Source organism: Notothenia rossii (assembly GCF_949606895.1).
Source record: "Notothenia rossii genome assembly, chromosome: 5".
Lineage (NCBI taxonomy): Eukaryota > Metazoa > Chordata > Actinopteri > Perciformes > Nototheniidae > Notothenia > Notothenia rossii.
The window spans coordinates 71,437,247-71,460,591 of NC_136903.1; the positions used below are offsets into that span (position 1 = coordinate 71,437,247).

At 43.1% G+C, this 23,345-nt stretch overlaps 1 protein-coding gene across 4 annotated transcripts in view; it reads left to right on the forward strand.

The window, feature by feature from the left end:
- The window catches only part of itpr1a (inositol 1,4,5-trisphosphate receptor, type 1a), a 70,468-nt gene that overhangs the window by 27,534 nt on the left and 19,589 nt on the right, over nucleotides 1-23,345 (forward strand). Inside the window, exons 33-43 of one of the 4 annotated variants that reach the window (XM_079684856.1) lie at nucleotides 152-277; nucleotides 376-504; nucleotides 7,800-7,920; nucleotides 8,261-8,445; nucleotides 8,529-8,677; nucleotides 8,781-8,892; nucleotides 9,535-9,570; nucleotides 13,792-13,839; nucleotides 15,186-15,318; nucleotides 16,855-17,042; nucleotides 22,492-22,675. In XM_079684856.1, the coding sequence (XP_079540982.1) occupies nucleotides 152-277; nucleotides 376-504; nucleotides 7,800-7,920; nucleotides 8,261-8,445; nucleotides 8,529-8,677; nucleotides 8,781-8,892; nucleotides 9,535-9,570; nucleotides 13,792-13,839; nucleotides 15,186-15,318; nucleotides 16,855-17,042; nucleotides 22,492-22,675 (1,411 nt within the window). The remainder of the gene's footprint in view (nucleotides 1-151; nucleotides 278-375; nucleotides 505-7,799; nucleotides 7,921-8,260; nucleotides 8,446-8,528; nucleotides 8,678-8,780; nucleotides 8,893-9,534; nucleotides 9,571-13,791; nucleotides 13,840-15,185; nucleotides 15,319-16,854; nucleotides 17,043-22,491; nucleotides 22,676-23,345) is intronic. The other 3 variants (XM_079684857.1, XM_079684858.1, XM_079684859.1) reach the window with 3 other exon arrangements.

The window sequence follows — 23,345 nt, forward strand, 5'->3', positions numbered from 1 at the left end:
TAAGCCAGATATGGAGCAGATTCAGGAAACCATCATAAAACAATTCACAAAACAACTCTCTCCTTGAATATTCTTTTTATTATTATTTTGACTGTCAAAAACCCTTGACCATCACTGCATTTTAACAATAAACTCAATCTTAACATTTCAGGTGAAGATTGCCTATATCAACTTCCTGAACCACTGCTATGTGGACACTGAGGTGGAAATGAAGGAGATCTACACCTCTAATCACATGTGGAAACTCTTTGAGAACTTCTTGGTAGACATTTGCAGGGTAAATAATATCCAAATTTTCTCTGGCTACTTGTCACCTAATTTAAAATATAAGGATTTATAAATCAAATGCTTTTTTTTATGTTTTGGTGCCTACAGGTGTGCAACAATACAAGTGACCGTAAGCATGCAGACATCATTCTGGAGCAATATGTGACGGAGACGGTCATGAGCATTGTAACAACTTTCTTCAGCTCGCCTTTTTCTGACCAGAGCACCAGCCTGCAGGTGAGAAACCACAACATGTCTTTAGGGTTTTAAAACACTGTGTAAGAAAAAATACATTGAAGTTTAAAAGCACATTCAGTGATATCGAGAGTAAATGGTCAAATTAACCCAATGTTAATCCAAATAAAAATGCTTTGAGCTAGGCCAGAATACTTGATTAATGTATGTTTGATAAATATGGGCCTTTATTTGTCTCAATAGTATTTGAACAGATTGACAGCATTTAATGTGCTAATTTGTAATCCGTAAAAGTAATACACTATTCATGAATACAAAAAGGTTTCTTGGCTCATAAATTATTTAGCCAGTTCGAAACAGTTCTTGAAATACAAATCTATATCATGAAAAATTCCCCAATTAAAATGTAATATAAACTTGTGGATTTGCAATCTACCCAAAACAAGTTTGTTTTGAAACAAACTTACCCCCAGTTTGGGCAAAAATCCTACCATATCCTTCAAGTATGCATTTTATGAATAAAAACTGGAAGTGCAATTGTTGGGAAGATTGGTTAACAAATGGTTGTCATGTATTTATCAATTAATTTAATGTATTAACTAATATTTTGTATATTTGTGAAACCTTTTTGTGAATTACAAATCAATTTATATATTGCCCAAATATTTTTGTGAGTTTATTTATAATTTATTTGTATTTGTAAAAAGTGTTATATTTTACACATTGTTAAAACAAATTATCTTGAGATAAACCGTTCCCTGTGACATCAGTTGTAGTCACACATGCAGATTTGAACATGATGTACTGTATTTTAACAAAAACAGGTGTAATGTAAACGTATTGCTATGAACTTTAAATATAGACTTTACATGATCTCTGACTCACACAGCATGTCTGAAATGTCCTGTGCCCGTTCTTGTTAAAGGTCATCCTTCTCAGAATATACTAATGAAGAACCAAACCCTACCATTAAGCTGTTAATTCAGGGGCCTTCTTTGGTTTGCAGGCCGAGGAACCCTATCTATGAATAACATTTAGTTGCATATTAAACTGGGACTACAATAATGTGTAGGGTGGCCTAAAATGTAATGTATAAATTAGGGCCGGGACTCGATTAAAAAAATTAATCTAATTAATTAGAGGCTTTGTAATTAATTGATCAAAAATAATCGCATTTTTAATCACATATAAATATTTGACCTGAGAACAGTGAGAAGCAATTTTTTTCACATGGATTTTAGTATACCATTGAATAATGACTGAATACATAAGCTTAAGCAACAAAACATTGTTTATTTTTTTCAAGGTGGTACTTAACCAAGACCAACAGAAAAATGCAATTTTTGCCATAAAGTGTAGCAATAGCATATTTAGGAATATAGTACATTTCAGAGATTCAGGTAGCCTATAGGTAGGTAGACCTTCTGTAAACTATAACACTTTTTTTTTTAAGTAAAACACAATACTTTCAAGTACATTCAGAACATTGGAAATTAGAATTATTAGAAAACATCTCTCTGTTGCTTCAGAGGCCATAACAGACTTTGTTGATTTACCAACAGTTGATTTAAAAAATCTAATCAATTTCAGTCCAACTCTCTCAATAATCTTGGCCAGAACAATAAACAGTTCAACATAAAGTGCCAGTTGCACCAACAACGTAATAAATAGTTCAACATAAAGTGTACCATTTAAAATAAAATAAAAAAGTGCCAGTGATTGACCTCAATCCCTCCTATTCTTCCAATATCCTGATGAAAAATAAAATCTCTCTGTTGCATAGGCCACTGTTTGATCAACGCGAATTGGGTGTGGGTCCTTGTACTCCGAGTCGGGCTAACGTCCACGCCAGCTTCCACGCTAGCTGCTATATGTTTTGCATTGAGGTGATACTTGAGGCTTGATGTGCTGCGGTGATATGCGAATTCCTTTTTGCATAATTTGCAAACAACCGTGCTCTTATTGACGCTTCCATCCGTCCGTTTAAAAAAAAAAAATGTCCCATTCACGGGGCCAACCAAAGCGGTCTCATCAGCTTCTTCGTTCATGTTTGACAATTGTTCACTGTGGTTTGTTGTTGTCTGAAGCAGAGTCCTGCATCGGGTCGGGTATCCGCGGGTACCCGACGGGTGACCCGCAAAAAAGGTGATTTGCGGGTGGTATTTTTTCAAACGCTTTTTTCCGGGTTCGGTTCTGGGTAAAACAAAGATGATGCGGGTCGGGTTGGGGGTGTTGCATAATAAATATATTTAAATAATAATAATTTAGTTTAATGTTTAAATCCTCAGACCTCTCCCCCGCGGGACCGAGCATAATCATAACCTCTGCAGCGCATCTATCTGCTGCTGAGCGCGCCACATTCGAAATGGCTGAGGTGAAGCTCTCTAGCGGAGAATACAGCATTTTCAATAACTCTTCCTCAAGAGCGAAACCCAACGTCTGGGAGGCTTTTTGTGTCATCCTAGATGCAGAAAATAACCAACATCCCAGGCTTTTTGAGCCAAATATGCAACTGCGTGTGTTAATAATTGCACGTTTTCACTGCTTATATATATATGCGGGTTCGGGTCGGGTTGCGGATCTTGTGCCGGCGGGTCGGGTCGGGTTGCGGAACTAATTGGCAATATGTGCGGGTAGCGGGGCGGGTTCGGTATTGCACGTCGCGGGTGCGGGGCGGGAGCGGGTCTTGAAAATCAGACCCGTGCAGGACTCTGGTGCTCCAGTATAATCGGTACCCCTGAAACTCATCCAGTGAGAAACGTTCCGCGGTGCAAAAATAAGTGCGATTAAAATGCGTTAATTTTTTAAACGCGTACATTTTTGTTTAATTAATTAATCTTAATTAACGCGTTAAAGTCCCGGCCCTAGTATAAATATACCTCTTATGTTGCAGACAATTATAATCTATTAAAAGAATAATACTGCTACTGATATAGTAGGTGCAGCTCAGTTATTAAGCATAGCTTAGCTATAGTTTACATGATTGCAAAAGGATTGATGGGTAACAGGTAGACCATCATCGGTGTTGTGTAAAAAGAGTTGTCTGTTTTTAATAAGCCAATTTATCTTTGCCTAAAATATATTGGATTCATGTTACCTAAATGTGTATTTTACGACTGTTAGGTCATGAACCAGTAGTTACGGCTGTAACTACGGTTCTATGAGTCCCGGATGACCGCCAGAGGCGGTGCTTTAAGCACTGGATATGTCCATCGCGCGCATGCGCAGCTCGAGTACCAATAACAACAAAGTCACCTGTGACCCACGTGACACCGGCTATATCAGCCGGTGTCGTCAGAGGATCTGTTCCCAGAATCTTCTCGCGAGCACACAAGAATTCTGAGTGACAGGAAACTCTGGCGGTCATCCGGGACTCATAGAACCGTAGTTACAGCCGTAACTATCATTCTATTTCTTCCCTACTGACCGCCAGAGGCGGTGCTTTAAGCACTGGATGACTTATACCAACAATGTCATGAAGAATCCAAGCCCTTGCTCACCACTGGAAGCAGCGGAGCTCGGCAAAAGGACCACGCCCAAAGAATGGGGAGTGGCGACATTGACCTGATGACAACTGGAGAATGTGCCAGAAGACGCCCACGACGCCGCGGTGCAGATGGTCTCCAGGGGCACCACCCTCAGGGCAGCCCAAGATGTTGAGATGCTCCTTGTAGAGTGGCAATTCAGCCCGATTGCAGGTGGCGGCCACTGGCCCCGTAAGCCTGTGAGATGGTATCGACAACCCAGTGGGGCAGCCACTGGTTAGAGGGCATAACCTCCTTTAGTGCCGCCAGGGCAAAATCAAGAGTTGCTCCCACTGCCGTATACAGCAGAAATGCTGCCTTCGTGGGCAGCCACCTAAGCCCCACCTGGGCCAGGGGCTCGAAGGGAGGAGATGATAGGGCATCCGGCAGCAGGGGCAGGTCCCAAGCCGGAGCCCTCGGGGTGCGAGAGGGACGCTGCCGTAAAGACCCTCTCATAAAGAGGGACACCGACCTGTGGCACCCCGCCGTGGCGCCGTCGACCCGAACATGTCGGGCAGAAATGGCAGCCACATAAATTCAGAGTGGAGTGAGAACGTCCACTATCTAGAAGGGACTGTTGTCTAAGCAACAACGTACATGCTGTCCCCAAGGAATACGCACATTCTTTCCCCCCAGTTGGGGTAGAAAGTGCGTTAGGGCAAGCTGCACAGCCCGAAGCTCTAGCACGTTGACCTGGCGTGCACCCTCCCGGGCGGACCGCTGACCCTGAACAGTCCTGCCCTGCCGGACTGCACCCCACCCTGAGAGACATGCACCTATGGTGATGGTCTCCTGGTGGGATGGGATGGCGCCCATGGGCACGCCCATCAGGAGATAGGCCCTGCCCCTACAGCGTGACAGAGAGTGGAGGCAATGCTGCGACACCCTGACTTCCCTGTGCCTGTGCCACTTGGCGTCCAAGTGAAGGCTGTTCAGTCACATATACATGGGGCGCAACGACAGCGGGCCTAAGGGCCCAGCGGCCGAGGCAGCCGCCAGTCTGCCCAAGGGCCGGAGGAACTGAATATAAGGCACCATCTTGCCCGGCCCACGTGGAAGTAGGCATCCATCAAGTCCACGGTTGAAAACCACTCCACCTGTGCATGTGCAGTGGTCAGCATATAGAATGGCAGCACCTTCAGGAATCTGTTGATTCCTCTGAGGTCCAAGATCGGGCGAAATCCGCCGACTTTCTTGCTCACGAGAAAGTACACCGAGTAGAACCCCCTGGGCTAAGCAGAGGGTCTTACCGGCTCGATTGCGTCCTTGGACAGAAGGACGGACAACTCTTGGGCCAGAGCTAGGGCCCCTGCCGGATCGCTGACAACTGTCAATTAGACCCAGCCAAAGGCTAGGGGCCGGAGCTGCGGTCCGTACCCCTGGGTTAAGGTGAAAACCACCCAAGGGTCGGAAGTACAGACCGCCCAGTAACTGAGCTGCTGCTGAGAATGCAGCCGACGACCGCCCCCGGGATTTCAGGGCCCAGCCCCCTGGCCCCTGGAGCCCCTTGGGGGGCGCCGGTAAGGCTCTGGGGCACGAGGCCGTCTGGAAGGCGGGCGACCTGGGGCACAAAAGTCATTGGGAGACAGTTGAGTGGGCCGCTAAGACCTCTGCAGACCACCCCTGTAATCCGGCGGCTGAGTGCGGCTGCTAGAGCGGCCCCTGGGCCTGCTGGGAGTGGGCACAGGTCTACGAAGACCCGAGAGCTGCTGCCTGGTCTGCCTAGCTTGGGCAGCACACTCCAGTGCCTCCATGGCAGCTGACCCAAACAGCTCCCCTGGCTCGACTGGTACGCTACGGAGGACTCTCCTACATGCCTCCGTTAGTGGTGACTGGGCCAGCCAAACCTGGCGACGAGTCTGTACCAGCAACAGGCGAAGGAGGTGCGCCAACCGAAGGAGGGGCGTCATCCGAAGGGGGGGGGGCAGGCGGCCCGCTAGCAGCCCCTACACCGGACCCAGGCTGAAGGGCCAAGAGGCGACTTCATCATGCCCCTACCTTCCTCAGGACTTGAAACTGTTTTTTGGGGGCAGACCCCCACAAAGAAAAGAAAAATACACACATACAAGGTCATCATCTTAACAGTTTGTTATGCTCATCGAGTCATCAGTGAGCAGAGCATCAAGTTGTCTATAACAGCTGAATGCGGCTATTACCATCTTGTTCAGCAAAACGCCTCACAAACTGATTAAGATCTAAAGCTTTAGTGCGTTTTGATTCAATGCTGAGTACAGCCACACTGACGGTCTCTTCTCTGTCGTTGTAGACCGCAAATACCTCATTCCTTCAGTCTACTTGGATCCGAATGCTTCTCGTTTTGCGCCGTCCCGTTCAAATGAAATCGCCGCCAATCACATTTCATCGCTCGCGCCAGGGCCGAGGGAGGGGTTACAAGGCTCGCGTCTTGTGCTGCATTCACTTGCACTCGGACATTAGAGACTTTCTCTCATAAATGTCCGATGAGCCACAACTTTTCTTTCAAAACAAAGCTGCCAGCTGGGGTGGCAACTAGGGTGGCAAGGTATTTTTCTGAGGTGGCAGCTGCCACCCCGTGCCACCCCGTAGAACCGCCACTGTGTTGAAGACCCTTTTAATAATATGTGGGGGGGACTTGATAGATGGTTGACATGCAGGCATCATGTCTATAGCATAGTTGTCTAAATGGACGTCCCAAAGAATGTAAGTACAGATAAAGAGAGTATTAGCTACCTAATGTGATTTTAACCAAATAGCTTGACTATAGAGAAACCCTTCATTCATAAGTCTGACTTTTAGATTAGAACCAACCCATCCACTGGTGCTTCCTTAAGTGGTAAAATAATTTATTCCGTAGAGTTTCTCAGACATTTTTGGTTATAATTAAATCTTGACCAGTGGGGAAGGAGAATGAATGTTCCCCTTATCGTCCTATTAGGTAGTGTTAATCAGAGCAGTGTTAGTAACGGCCCCTCGGAGGTAGTCGGTCATTACAAAGTTAAAATCAGTTAGTTGCAATTGTGGTTTATGGCATCCTGTTGTGCTGATAAATCATTTACTTTCTACACATACAAAGCTTCCCTTCTTACCATATAAAGAAACTGTCATAGATTCATAGAAATAGTCTTTCATTCACAAGATATATATTTTTTGGTGGTATACTTTTACAGTGAACATTAAAACAAAAAAGGAAACATTATTTGGACTCTCATCCCACACTTTTTTACAAAAAACATCACATTGTTTTATGAATCTAATCTTTGCATGTTGCAGTTATCTCTGTTCTGTACAGTAATGAGTTAAGTGTGTTTGTGAAGCAACCAGGTTGTTTGATGTGTCACTGCTTGTATCCTCTGCTGCAGGCCGCTCTGTTGGGAAAAATATGTCAGGTATTTGTTCAATTTAGCTGCAAAAACACAGAGTTGGGCATTTAAGATCATTGTTGGGTGTACGAGAACACTCTTTACCTTTTTGTATTTATTTTCTTGTGTGTGAGTTTTATGAGAGGTAACTCATTTGGGGAAGGTTTTGGTTAATGTCTGCTCGGGGATTAATGGGTGTCCTTCAAAGGTAACAAATCACAACTCAGTCAGCATGCTGTTCTGACTGCAGGTGCTGTCACACCAGCTGAGCTACATCACTGTGTAGAGAGGTGTGTGTTTGTGTGTGTGATCAAAGCCCAGTATCGTGCAGTTTGTTGGTGCTGTACTGTAGACAACAGATGGGTATCTTTCATGTTGCCAGGAGACATCTTTCTTTCTTTAAAGACTAGATCAGTTATTCCAGTTAAATATAATAATCTACACCCTCTGCTTTTTCCCTGCGTCTTCCTCTCAGACCCGGCAGCCAGTCTTTGTGCAGCTGTTGCAGGCAGTGTTCAGGATCTACCATTGCACCTGGTTGGTCCCAGTTCAGAAGGGCTGTGTTGAGACCTGTATCAAGGTTCTCTCTGATGTCGGTAAGATCAAGATCCTGACATCGATGGCTGTCTCACAAGCCCGTTCTTTTTAAAGTTTGAATCAGTATATCAGTAGAGTTAACAGTTCTGTTTAGCAGTTATGGAAGAAGTACTTTTATCCTCTAAACAACAATATTTCCCTCTGAGATGTGTTGGAACAGAAATATAAAGTGGCAGAAAATGTTAATACACAAGTTAAGTCTTTAGTTACAGTCCACAACTTGTTTTAAGTAATGCTTCTTTATTCCACTTACCAGTAAGGCAAAAGTTTAAATAAAATATACTGGAGCTGATTTATCTCGACTCACTGCTTGTGTGCATTTCTGTTTGTACCCGGCAGCCAAAGGCAGAGCAATAGCCATCCCTGTGGACCTGGACAACCAGGTGAGCAACCTGTTTGTGAAATCCAACAACATTGTCCAGAAGACGGCCATGAGCTGGAGACTCTCGGCTCGCAATGCTGCCCGCAGAGACTCTGTGGTGACTGCTTCACGGGACTACAGGAACATCATCGAGAGGCTGCAGGTAGAGTATTTCTGAGCATTTGTGCTTACTCATGTGTGTTAAATTGTTAGAGGAGTAAGACTGTGTCTTTGGCTGACCTCTAGGACATTGTGTCAGCTCTTGAGGACCGTCTGCGCCCGTTGGTCCAAGCTGAGTTGTCAGTTCTGGTCGATGTGCTGCATCGTCCCGAGATGCTCTTCCCTGAAAACACAGACTCACGCAAGAAGTGTGAGAGCGGAGGTTTTATATGCAAGTAAGCACTGAAAATATCTTCCTCAGCTCAATATGTCTACTATTGCTGTGTGGGTAAGCATATTCATTACAAATGAGATTTATGAGCTAATGTACCCGTGCAGGCTGATCAAACATACAAAGCAGCTGCTGGAGGAAAATGAGGAGAGACTGTGCATCAAAGTTCTGCAAACGCTGCGCGAGATGATGACTAAAGACCGAGGCTATGGAGAGAAGGTAGGGGAAGCTGCAAGGCCACTTATGGTGGGGTGATGTACTTTATGAGCACGGTATGACTGTAACAATACTTTTTATTATACTGTATATCATGCATAAACACATAGAAAATGTGTCAAGTTTGTATTTCTTTTTTTCAAAAGGTATTTTGATGCTGGTGCATACATAAAAGATATAGCATTTCTTTTCAGAGAAGAATATCAAGTTTGCAGGAACTACTGTTTAAATAAAAGAAACACAAATGATCAAAATCAGAATGATTTCAGAAACTATGGAAACCCTGAAACAGGGGTGTAGTTGTATAAAAGCAGCATCACTGCATCACACGCACACTTTTTACACTCCAGAAGTGCCCTTATTTTGAGGGGTATTGGTCTTCTTCTCCTGCACAGTCACCTCATAGTCAGTAAGGCAGGACTGCTCACTTACACAGAAATGCTTTATCACTATATGACACTGCACTAATTCTGCTCAACATGGCTTATACCCATTCAAAAATACAATTTTAATCTGTGTTGTTGATGAGTATGTTCACAGTCTTAACTCACGTGACTTACATGACATGCTGTATTTTGAACTCTGCCTGAGCTTCTTCCCACCTGTGTTGTTATCTAACCCCTCAAACCCTCTGCTCTCTTTCAGCTCAGGGCCTTTGATGATGAGATGGATTTGCCCAAGGTTGTTTCTCTTTTTCTTCTACTCATGCCCTTATTTCCCTCAGCTGCTGTCTGTTATGTCTGTGTAACACTAGTAGTTGTTCTGTAACTGTCCTGTAGCAGCTGCTGTGGCTGTGTGTTGTAGGTAGAGGAAGCTCTAGATACAGCAGGTAACACATAGTGGTAGGGCTGATTCCTGCTACCGTAAAACGGTGTGTAGATCACCTCACAACAGAGATAAAGAAAGAGAGAGAGATTGATATCCCCCATATATATCAATCTCTCTGCAACATGCAGTCAGATCCATCCCCCCGATGGATCTGACTGCATGTTGCGCAAAAGAGTTATTCCAAGTTCCAAGGTGAGTCACTTGCTGGCTAGGCAAACTGCCAGTGCTGCATTTACATGTCCTACATTCTGCCAATGTAAGCACCATATCAAGTAAAAGTCATGTCAGGACATTTTGACTGTTTATTTTTAAACTAATTCCAATTGTATTACTTCTTACACTGAAGAACATGGCATACAAACAGGTAGTAGGTGTAAAAAAAGAGCTACAGGCTTATATTTATGAAAAAGAACATGAAGAGGCCAAATGAACAAAAAAAAAGTATTTAAAAATGAAAGAGATCTGAATTATGAATTGGTGGGACATTATATATAAGAATGTCCCCAATATTTATTTGACTAAAAGGAATGTAAAGATAGTAAAGCCATAAACTCCTTATCTCTTTCTTCCTTCTCTTTTTCTTTTCATCAAAGCGTATCATTGTGCCTCATCAAGGTTCAGCTTTCTGAAGGGTGTTTCCCCTGCATCTCCTTAAGGTGCCAATAGGGGGCACTGTGACTGTGCCGTGTGTGTGTATGTGTGTGTGTATTAATGAATGTAAGGGGCTGTGGCAGTCATTGAGGCTGTGTCCTATTTTTGCCTGAGAGCTGCACGATTCCTGGGCCCCTGCCAACTCCGGGTTGAGGTTACATAAGAACCAGGCTTTTTTTTCCTTCCTGGAACTCAGACCCTCTGCTGATGTGTGACCTTCAGCAGTAATTGCCAATCAAAGTGTGGAGGAGTTGTTTACCCACACTGCCGTTGTGTGTGTGTGCACCTGCGTGTATAAATGCGTGTTGCAATCATGGGGGTGTGGGGTTGAGAGAGATGATCCCCTCACACACCTGTTCAATGTTGTATCTCCGTCTGTCTACACATGAGAAGCAGCTCTGATGTGAGAGTGGCAGACGAGTGGAAATGTGCTTCTCTCCAGTGCCAACTTTGAGATGTTTTTTCTCCTCTTGTTCTCTTTTGGCTCTACTAAATCATTGTGACACAATTTCTCAACTACTCCCCACTTCCATTCACACCTTTCCTCACATGGATGCAAACACACACCCACGCTGTGTAAACTTAATGGAGTTGGCTGCTAGTGTTTGAGTAGGTGTGACATGATAGTCTGTAGTTTGCTTGAGTGTCCTCTATCAGCCTTTGTACAAAGCAGAACTGCATTGTATGTTATTATATAGGAACATGGCAAAACGTTGGTTTAGTATTCAGCTTTATAAGTAAAAATAAAGACATGAAATATTGTTGAGATGAGTTGTTTTGACCTCTCCAATGTGTGCAAACCACACCGTTTCTAAGGTTGGATTATCAGCTAAATGTGTTGCTCTTTGGCTGATCATTATGTAATGGGAAAGGAGTTTATGTTACACAGTGTTGGTCTGCCCCTCTTCACCTGGCCTCATGTGTGTGTGGTCTTGTCTAAGCAGTTATGCAAGCCCTCTATGTTGGGAGTAAATCACTTGTCATCCCTTTTACCTCCCTGTCTTGTCCTCTAGGGAAGCTTTTTGGCGGATGGATTTAGAAAAAAAACCTTTTCTTCAACTTTAAATTGTAAAACAACATCTGGCTCACTCGTTTATCTGCTAGAGCATTTGCTTTCCCACACAGCTCAGCTTTGCACACTCTGGTCAAGATACACACTTTCTTTTATAGTGCTGGTATAGATGTAGGTCAGTTGCAATGTAAATGAAAGAGTGCACTCTTTTTTTTATTTGGTCTGGTAAAGCCCAGAATGCATGTCATTCACGACTGGTTTAAACATGACTCAGTCTCAGCCTGCAAATGCGCAAAGACATGTTTGTTATGCACTTTCAGAAAAGACACCGAAAATGTTGAATGCAGTCTCTCGCATGTGAGTTGGTGCGTATGTGTGCACATATTGTCGAACTGTGAAATGTGAGACTGATCAGGGGTTTGCCCCGGGAGTTTCCATTTTGGTGTAGCGTGCTTTAGTGGGGCGGATGTGGCAGCTGTGAGGGGTTATCCTGTGGTGTTTATGGTCAGACAGGGGGAGGTTAGCTGCACATATCTACTCTGATCAGCATGCTGTTTGTGGTTCGATGTGGTAACAGTAAGGGTTTGTCCACAGACTAATGGGAGATGTTGCTCATGTGTGGCCCTCTGACCTGCTGCTGAACTCTGCCGCAGGACTTGTTTTTAGGCATCAAGAGATTTTGAAGTGTTGACACTACAAAATGCAAGTCATGTCTCTATTCAAGACAGGTGCAAGTCCGACGCCAGCTCATGAACTTTGAGTTTAGTTTGTTAACGTTAAGTATTGGTAATATTAGCTAAAAATAAATGGCATAATGCTGGAAAAAGTCATTTTTTTCATTAAAAAAACCCCCCAGATATTTATAAGACAGTTGGCTTCTAATTAGGGAATCATGTAATCCTTGGGTTGACAATATTCTCGTTTGGGCAGGGGGCTGCGGACGCTTGTTCAGGGAACCTCTATGTGGCATTATTGTTAAAACACCTTGTTATCTTTTTATTTTTGCTCTAAGAAAAGGTGTATCAGGTTACAGCCTTAATTAGTACCTTAGGAATTTCTGAAAAAATGTCAAAGAAATCAAAAGACATCAGATTTGTCTATCTGACTTGGCTCCACTTAACTCATCCAAAATATAAACCAGAGTCAATGCATCATACAGTATAGATAAACACTGGTTGATCATGCAGGGGCAACGCTGAATACCAAAGTAAACACCCTTTGAATATGGATAGATACTCTACTGTACCTCATGCTCTCCACCCTGGCCCCCAGAGAGGGTTAGGGTTTGATCATCCTCCTCTGTTTGTTTCTCGCTCTCACCCTCCCTTTCTTTCACTTGCTCTGCCTCTTGCCCTCTGTGTTTTTGATGACAGATGGCCACTGTAAGCAGTTCTGTGTCACTGGTTTAGTGACCTGGTTCCTTTCCGAGTTATGATGTAACTCTAACCCCATCGCCTCTCGCCAATCCTCTCTCCTCGCCTGCCAGTCCTAGTGTGTCCTTTTACCTAACAATTTATTTGGAACATTTACCAGTTTCCCTTTCCTCTTGGTAAATACTTTACATGGAGGCCCTGAATTGTGATACTGCCAAATGATGTCTAACCTGATTTCTCATTGTTTGGTAGAACCATTAAGGGAAAACTAACAAGGGAAAACTAAATATCTCAGACTCTACATTTGATGATGTGCGTTTCATCTTCCTCAGAATATGGCTTAAGGAGGGAACCTCTTACCTGGTGTTTACTCTTTACTGACTTATCAAGATTGTAATAATCTTGATGATTTGCAAAGAAATTAAATGTTTGTTTAGTCGTTGACCATTGCTGAATGGTGTAACTTAATAATGATTGAGCCTATGGCCCACTGATGAAAGCCTTAACACATGGGTGTCAGCACTGCGCACTGTTACAATACTTGTGAAGTGAGATCCAAAATACCTTTGCAGTTACCGCTTATCATCAGAGGTCTTACCAAAGAGAACAAAACAGCTATAGCTTCAGCTTCATATTTATCTTTTAAATGAGTGGTATTGATCTTCTCTTGATATGTTTGTCCAGGAAGCAAATAAGTATAATCCCAAAACCTTGTCTAAAAAGGTAATTTTTGATAACAATCTTTAGGGATTTTTGAAAATGAACAAAAGATCAAATCAAATTGGACATGTCTTAATTGATGATATTATTGGCAACCCTGTAAAGCTCTTCTGTCTCAGCTCGCTGTGCCCTGCAGACCATAATGCTTCGCTGGTTTCTTACAAGGCAGTAAATGCATGGCAATTCACACGGAGCAGACCTTTGCATGGCCACCTAAAACAGCTGATTTGGTCATTAACCTGACAATTGCCTGCATGAATACTAACCCTTTGTTTGTATCTGTTGGACCACTGTGCTTACACTCCTCACTGCACCTAGCAGCTGGATCAGAACCAGCCTGAGAAGCTGTTGGAGGACCAGAAGAGGGTAGGTACAGCACCAGTTTGGCAGCTAAAAACGTCAATCCTTCAGATTCAGAGTAAGATATCAAGTTTTAGACGTACAAAATCTTGAATGAAAAATTACCTTTTTCTCACTTTCTCTTGGCTTTTTTTTCTGATCCCACCCCTTCACTGCTTGAAATAACCAACTAAACCACCAAGCCACAGCCAACTAATGTTTAACTGAAGGAACCATATTTCCCTCTGCCTCCTTCCTCTCATGGCGTTTATGGCAATGCAGAGATTTTACAAAGCCTCAGGTGTTTGTATTTCTGAGGCAAGCTCTAATATTGCTTATCCAGAATAACAACTATTGATTTTGAGTTCATCAATGTGTAATTATCATCTCCAAAAGAACAACATTATTTATCAATCAGGTATGTTCAGCGGCTGTTGATTAAATGTCCCTAACAAGCAGTCCTCATTATATTACTCACAGCCATGCAACCATTTTGTTGTACCATTTATATGTGACATTTATTTGTTAATTTCCCACCTAGACAACACAATTAATATTTGTTTGCTGGTTTCATAGTTTCAGTAAATTGTTTATTCTTGATACAGGCCAGGTCTTTGCCCTCAGTCATTGATTTGGCTAGTGAAAACGGCAGTATTCTTGAGTGAGACACTACTCCTGTCTCACTCAAGCTCCTGCCTACTGTGATCATACTGTGCTCATACACAAAATACACCGTTGACCAACTTCCTGCTAATAAAAGATGAAAAGGTCATTCCCAACACCTCCTACATAAACTAATCCTGACCTCAAGAACTGTGGCAGCGGAACTTACATAATGGCGCTGTCGTCAATTATCGACCACCCACAGTTGACAATAACTTGCTCATAATCATGCACAACACACCAAAAACTCTCCTTCATTTCCTTCACTTTATCCCATGGGAGGTCTGTCAGGTAGCTATGGGCTGTGGTTGCCATAACAACGACAAAGTCGTGCTGCGGACTGCTCAACCGAGGATGAGTCACCGTGTGAGGGCTGGCCCCAGGTCCATCTAATATGAACACCTCACATTGTCCCCACACAGTGTTACTGCTGCTGCCGATAGTGACGTAACCGTGGTCGTGTCTGTGGTGTATAACATAAACTTCGGGTTGTGTCTGCAAGTTTTTCTATATTTAAGATAAAAAGTTGATGTACTTTCTCCATTTCTCCAACTATGAATCAAAGAGCATAGTCATTATAATGTTCTGAGGTCAATGGGTTTGTTCGCTGTATATCATTAATGATGCATGTTAGCTGTTTTAAAACATCTCCTCTCTTCTTGGTGCTGACATCATGACATTACATCCTGTCCTTTCTTTCCCTCTCGTAGGGCGAGGCTCTGAGGCAAATTCTGGTGAACCGTTACTATGGCAACTTTTATCGAAGTGGTGGGCGGAGGGACAGCCTGACGTCATTTACCAATGGCCCCCTCAGTCCGGTAGGACCTGGCAAAAGCCAATCAGGTGGGAAGCTTTTGCTCTTTTTCAACATCTTATGAAGGAAGTGATGATGGAGTTTAGTTTGCAAAAAAGTTCCTGAAAACACTGATTTCAACATATCGTATTGAGCTGTGTGTGTAAAGCTTTAACCAAACTCCTCTGCCAAAGAGATGCCTGATTTGCTGCCAGTACTACTACTACTACTACTACTACTACTACTACTACTACTACTACTACTACCACTACTACCACCAGGAAGCCAAGTTCACATAAAACTTTTATTTTTGCTCAGCCTACATGTTTCCTGCCCTTAAAGTAAAGCAAGGTCCTCTGAATAGTGTTATATAAGGATAGGACCCTATCTGTCTGGCCCTGAGCAGGTTATCAGTTGCAGAGTTGTGAGCTGCCCTTTGAGCATGCAGAACACAACACTCTTATCGCTACCTGATAACAAGGTCATTGGGTTACTATCTGCAGTCAAAATAATACTGAATCTGTGTGGAGTCAGTATTAGAGTCAGTGTGAGTTATTGGTTCTGATATGTTCAATGTATTATGTAACATTTTATCTGCATGTAGATTTTGGAGGAGACATTGATATGATATGAGCTGTGAGTATTTTCAATATAAATTCAGCGCTGCCATATTGACCAGAACGGCTTGTTTTTTCTGCTGTGACACAAAATGTAGTCTTTTCACATTCACTGTACAGTAACATGGGTGTGACACCATAATGTAGGTAAATTATGTGTATTATTAACATGTGGTAAATGAGCCAAGTAATGTGTTTTGAACTGTACCAAAAGACACCATCTCTCTAATGTGCACCAAGATTTTGGCAAACCTCCAGACGACAGGACGTTAACCCTCCCCTGTGATCCACTTTTCGCTGTTGCTAAGTGATACACTGCTACTCCCCAGGAAAACAGTCTTTTGCACCTGTTGCAGAAACAAGAGCCAGGCAGGCTGAGAATTCCATATGTACCATGAAGCTGAGGCCTCAGGGGGAAATGAGCAGGCAAAGTCATGTACAATGAGTCACACAAATATACAGTTACTGTGGTTTGCATACAGCAGTTAGAAATATTTGTGGTGGCCCATTTAGAAAAAAAAGTTTGGAAACTTTGTGCGTACCAACTAAACTGCCATATGTTAACCGGTATCAAAACATATCTTGCCCTGTATACTTTAATGAACTATATTTATTGTGTCCTTATTATTTGGTTTCTGTGTGAAATGTTTTATCATATCTCTATCAAGCAAATAGAAAAAGAAAATAGAATAAATCAACTACAATATCGTTTTGAAGATTTTTTGATTACAGAATTATAAAGTTAATATATTAATTTTTCATAAAGATAAAAACAATGTAATTGGCCTGTGTTGTCTCGTTTAGCTATATTCTTTGTTAAATACCTGCAAATGACTGAATATGCAATTACAATTTTAACTTCTGTTTAATTGCACTGGATTTGCACATGGGCATTGGAAGGTATTGATCGCACAAACCATATACCTGATACATCTGATACTGATCTGTCTTTCTGTCTCACATTTGCAGCGTTAGGAGGTCCTGGGGGTCTGAGTCGTGGGGAAATGAGCCTGGAAGAGGTGCAGTGCCACCTGGACAAAGAGGGAGCCTCTGACCTGGTCATTGACCTCATCATGAACACCACCAGTGACCGAGTCTTCCAAGAAAGCATCCTCCTGGCTATTGCCTTGCTAGAAGGTGGAAACACCACCATCCAGGTCAGTTGACCCCTCCCAAATCTCTTACCAAACTGATCAAACAGTTGTGTTAACTGTCTACTTTTGAATAGCTTGTCTGCTAAAACACGCCTGAATCTTTATTATTGTAAAACAATACAAATGACACACTTACCTATTTCGCCTACTGTAATAATCTGCCTAATCTGCAGTGTTTTAAGTTCATGGACTGTTATCTTCGTGAGGCTCGCCTTATCCCACAGTGCATCTGTGTATGATCTGTTACAATTTAGAACACAAGTAACCATGGATGGTTTCCATTACAACAGGATCTACAGTATGTGGGTCAGTGTGCCACCATAGCTGCACATACATTACCAAGGCGGCTCTCCTCCCTCTCATATCCAGCACATATATTTTTGCTAAAAGGCCAGGCCAGCTGCTGATCATGTCATTCGTTTTTAAAAATGCAAAAATATAAGATATTCTTGATGTTGTCACTTATTGCTGATGTGTGCAGGAGGCAACATACATTATGTTTCTTCCTTATTTCCCATATTAACCTGAGCAACTCTATCCCCTCTGTATCATGATGTTTCTCTTTTTTAAAAGTCTGCAGTATCCGTCTGATGCTTTGTTTATCTCCCTGTCCTTCCAAACGTCTGTCCGTCTGTGTGTTGCTGTGTAAGTACTGGGCTTGCATAATGAGATTAAAGCGAGGAAGCCACTGTGGCGAGATAATGCTTTGGCTTCCCACGGCTGCTGCAGAGCTACGTCACGTGATCCGTCTGCGTTACATAACGCCTGTGTGAATGAACAAAGAGGAATGTCTCAGCCTTCAAAACATTCCAGCCTCTCCCTCGATCCCTCGCACTCTTGCCGGCCCAAACTGGGTCATGCTGGGCCTCCGGAACTGGGGCAGTGGGGAGAGAGGGCGGAGGGCCGGGGGAACACAGAGGGGATTGAGGAGAAACTGGAGCTCCTCTCACCCTTGCATTCTTAAGTTTGTTCTGAAAAGGGAGGTTTCTTCAGGAGGGGGGGAAACTACTCTGCATGCAGTGCTAGAAACGTGCCGCATAGTACAAATATTTGCGTTCTTTGAGTTACTGGATCATTTCCGAAAAAGAAAGTCTTTGCCCTGACAGCTTGAAGCTCAAATTTGTAAAATAAGCATACCTTTTCCGCTTGCTTAAAGTGTCATCATGAACGAAAACATACTGCTTATGCTTTTCTGCTCTCTTCAAGAAAAAACTCCAAGGTTAATGGGATTCAGTGTCTGCATCCGACATGCCAAGCTGAGCACCTGTTGGGTCTTGGATATCCTGTTCTGGCGTGACGCAGTTAACTAGTCACTGGACCTACGTAGCCCACAGAAATAAAACACGGAATAACTGAAGAGTCTATCCACAGTCACTCATTTACACACTCTCTCATTCTGCTGTCATGCAAAGCCACTACATATGTCCTTGGAAGTCTTGAATATTTTACAGTCAGGGCTTTCTAGACTTGTTGGCTACTCATCACTCGTGTTTATGTCTGTCACATGCCAGCTTTTCTCCTACAGCTATCAGAGAGCTCTAATAGCTGTACATTGTGTTGTGACAACATTTCACTGGTCGGACATCTGGTGGGCATAGCTGCATAGCATTGCTTCTGTTTCCCTCCAACACTCTGGCATTGCAGGTGCATTTGAAAAACACAACAAAGCAATAGACATTTTCTCCCAGGTGAAAAGGAGAGGTGGCTGATTTGTGAAAGGAGGAGACAGAGTTGGAGGACAGCAGAGCTGCATTTGGTTTGCATGTGGTGCTGCCTGATATGAGAGGGAAAGGGAGTGCAAGTATAAATAGCTGTTACATAACATCCCTTTGTTGATGCCAAGTGGCAGAACGGAAGGAGAGAAGGGAAAGCGCTATGACCTTGTTTTTCAGTGTAGTCCGCCCCCACCTCGCCCCACTCAGGGTATGTCTCCATGGATACAGACAGGGACTGTGTTTACCCAACACTGCAGGGGGCCCTTGAGATGCTCCTCTCTCATTCACCCTCCTCTGTTACTGTCCTCCATTCTCTCCTTGACCACCATGTATTAAAACATAACGTCATCCCTCCATCCCACCCCTCTTTCCTAGCCTTTTCCAGTGATGTCAAAACACAGATGGTGTCTTGGTTTTGCATCACAGATTTTGATACTGTTTGTGTAAGGACAAGCATCGATAGGCAGCACTGTGGTTAGACATGACAGTTTAGAATTAGATTCTCATTTCTGAGTCAGCGTAAGACGCAACCTGCATTAAATTCTAAGGAAACTATAAATTGAAAGTTAGCTCTGGTGTTTTTCTTCACTGTGATGTTCCAGCTTTATGCACAAGGCTTTGTTTCAGTGACTCACTCAATCCACGAATCTTAGCTCAGTTCTTAGAAGCAGTGTTCCCGTTTAAAGAAGTACTCTAACAGTCTGCTGGTGCCAGTGAATACGTTCACTGCTGAACCCAATAACTCCCAACTTCCCAGCGACCATCAATCTAACACTCACTTCTACCGCAGTAAAAGCTCAGCTAACACTGAACCATGAGATCAAATACCCCTGCTGCATGGTGCAAGTCCTGCCAACCTCACAGAATAAGCCCAACCGCACATTAAGGCCCTTCACACCAAACAGACACCAAAAAACACCAATGAACACGTCCCGACGGAACGTCGCCTCACGTCTCCTGCGTCTTGGCCATGTTTCGCACTGGAACACACGCAAAGACTTCAGCCAACGGCCAAGTTATAGGTATAGTTATAACTCTCCTTACCAGCAGGTGGTGGTAGTGTGTATTCGTCATTCAAAAGAAGCAACAACCGGAAGACAGACTGCGTGATACACCAAGAGAAGAAGAACAGACTGCGTGATATAAACAAACAACAAATAGCGTGTGCGTTCCATTTTCACTCTACAGCGAGAAGCTCATGGGGCTTTCTCGAACCTGTGTCGAGAGCTGGAGTTAAATGAAATCTCAAATTTGCCTTCTTAATAGTTTGTTTGGGTCCCTCACTTCCGTTTCGCTTCTCATGCACTGATTCGCTAAGCTCCGTGAGTGTTTCTCAATGTCGAGTAAAGCTGCTCCAGAGGCATTATTTCAAGCATACTACGTCATAGAGTGCCACCGAAGGACTGTTCCAATGTCCAGCATACTTGGAATTCTACAGAGCCCGGCGTACTTCGTAGCGAGACATTTCGAGTCTGCTCATGTGTAGACTCCACGGTCTTAAAACCCCCACAATGCTTGCGAGGCCTCGCATATGACGCACACCTGTTCCACAATTCTTCGTTTTCCGAGGCTAGGAAGGATTCTTGCCTCGATTCTGAAGCAAGTGACTCGGAAGACATGTGCTACCAAGCAAGCGTCCTTGACATTGAGAAAACACCTCAAGACCACCAATCTGAGTAGGGCGACTGAAGGCAGTATCTGTAACTTGGGATATCCCCGAGATGTGGACCACCATATTAATAATATGACCGGCATGGGAAAATAACCGTGATTACATAAGAATTAAGTTGGCAGTTTTAGGGAGAATACTGTAAAAGTGCATGTGTGATATGTGTGTGTCTTTGGCATGTGCCAGAGAAAAGCTGACCTAGTTTTGGGAGTGTAAAAGTAAGTCAGTGGGCGTGTTAGTGTACTGCTCTTCAACTTGCGTTTGCTTGTACTCTGGGTTTGTGTTTATGTGTGTTTGTGAGTGAGTTATTTTAGAGTTAATGTTGAGGGGGGGGGGGGGGGGGGTCATCTGTGTGTTTTCTGTGGTCCAATCGATGTGACTTGATAACCCGGGCCTCATGCATCAACCCCCACCCTGCAGCCCCTTGCTTTAGCAGCCTGCTGGACACTGTTACTGTATGTGACCAGTGACAAATACCCCCCCCCCCCCGACTCACACCCTCCTCCTCAGCATGCTGTGAGCTGTGGCGGAGCTAATCCTTCCCTCTGCGCTCTCCACTCTGTCATCTAGTTGTTTATTGCATGATGGCCTCACCCCCCCCCCCCCCCCCCCAAGCTGCTATCTGCTTGTCCCTGAGTGTCGGCAGAGTGTGTACGTGCAGGAGGACGGCTGCTCAGTGGTGGAGGGCCTGGGTGGGGCACTCTGGAATCTGCTTCAGGGCACAAACACAAAGTTATGTCATTGTTAAGTTGCATACACACTTGTTTGGCTCCATAATTGGCTGGTCACTTTTTTTGGGAATGAAGAAATGTAACTGCTCTGCTCAATCTAAGTCCTCTACATATAACCCTTTGAATTTTAACATACCATTAAACTTTCCTTGAAGTACAAACCATTTTCTCTTGTGACTTTCGTTTATTTGTTTCCTACAGTAGCCCAGTTTTACATCTAACCTGGAAAGACAGATGGTTATGTAACAACTTTGAGAGCTGGCCTAGATAGTGTCTGATAACATTCCTTCCCTATCTCTCGTTTTCCCGCTCTCAATAATCTTTTTTACAACCCCTAATTCCTTCTTTGGTGTCAGTATAACATTTATATAATATTTTCCAGCTCACACCATCCCTGTTTCTCTATCTGTTTAAGTAGTCCAGGCTTCTCTCTATTGTGTCATGTTTCACCTGTGGTCGAAGCCTTTCCATAGGCTGCAGCAGATAAATGGACTGTACTTATATAGCGCTTTATCAAGTCTTTAAGACCCCTCAAAGCGCTCTACATACTACATGTCATTCACCCATTCACACCCATTCATACAGAGCAGTGTACCTTACTCTAGGACCTAACATTCAAACACATTCACACACCGTTGGCCATGCCATCGGGAGCAACTCAGGGTTAAGTATCTTGCCCAAGGATACATCGACATGTTGACTGCATGGGCTGGGATCGAACCCACTGGTTGAAAGACGACCACACTCCCTCACAGCCAAAGTCGCCCTAAGAGATAACAACTCTTACATAATCATAACAACAGTCCTGTGGGTTGGGACACGGTGTGTGCATTGCGCCCGTAGGCTGGAAAAGTGTTCCGATTTTTCATGACCCCATTTCACTGCCATAACCACAGCGTTTCAACCTTATTATTACTGCAGTCAATCCAGACTTTACTGCAGTCTTCATAACTTACTATTTGCATAATACAACCTTGGTAAGGATGGAGGAGGCAGGATAATAAATGTTGATGTATGTGGTCCTTTTTCATTAGAGTTGAAATGTATTACTTTTTTCATTATCAGTTAATCAACTTTTGCTCATTTTGTTTTTTAAATGTCAGAAGTTAATGAAATATGTTCAATATCATTTGCCAAACATTTCAAGTGACATCTTTGAATTACAGACTGAATTTTTGTTTTACATTTTGAAATGAAATAGAGTAAAGCAGAATCAGAGCAGTTTGTTGTTATGCCTAAAGAAAGGATTGACACAATAACTACATGATCTAAATTGTATTTAGCAGACAATAAGATCCATAATATCCTTTATTTCTGTTCTTGTCCCCTGTGTCCAGCGTTCATTCTTTTGCCGTCTCACAGAAGACAAGAAATCAGAAAAGTTCTTCCGAGTCTTTTACGACCGTATGAAGCTGGCTCAGCTGGAGATCAAAGCCACCGTGACAGTTAACACCAGCGACCTGGGAAACAGGAAGAGAGACGATGACAGCCAGGACAAAGACGTGCCTGTTCGCAAAAAAGGTCAGAGGTCATGTACTTTGATCTGAAGTAGGAATGTATATTATTGATCGATTGATTGATTGATTGATTGATTGATTTCGAACAAGTAAAATAAATGATTACAAAACAAAACAAATGTTGCAGTGCATAGTCATGTAAGAGAAATCAAAACAAAAAATGACATTTACAACAACAACAACAGCATTAGCAACATAAACAGTGCCACATCTAGTGTTCGAAAAGGAGTGAGAGGAAGTATAACTTATTTAATCTCACCCCCTTGTCCCTAAATGATTTATTTATAATCTGCAATAATTATCATTTGTATGCATTATTATTGTTATTATTATTATTATTATTATTATTACTATTAATCTGCTTTCCTGTTGATTGACATATATACATATGCATACACACACTGATATACATATATGCACACATACATACTCACACATATACACATACACATAGTCAAACACCTTCCCCATCCCTGGACCTCGAGAAAATAATTTCTCTGTATTTCCTCTTGAACTGGTTAATGGTTAATTTCAGGATGTTATCAACAAAAGATACAATGAAAAGCTGCAATTCCTTACATTTCTAGAAAATAAACAATTAAATAACTTGTCAATCCAGAGTAGAAAGAGCATTTCTGTTGCTTTTGACTGGCTCCTGACTCCCTGCTTGGCTC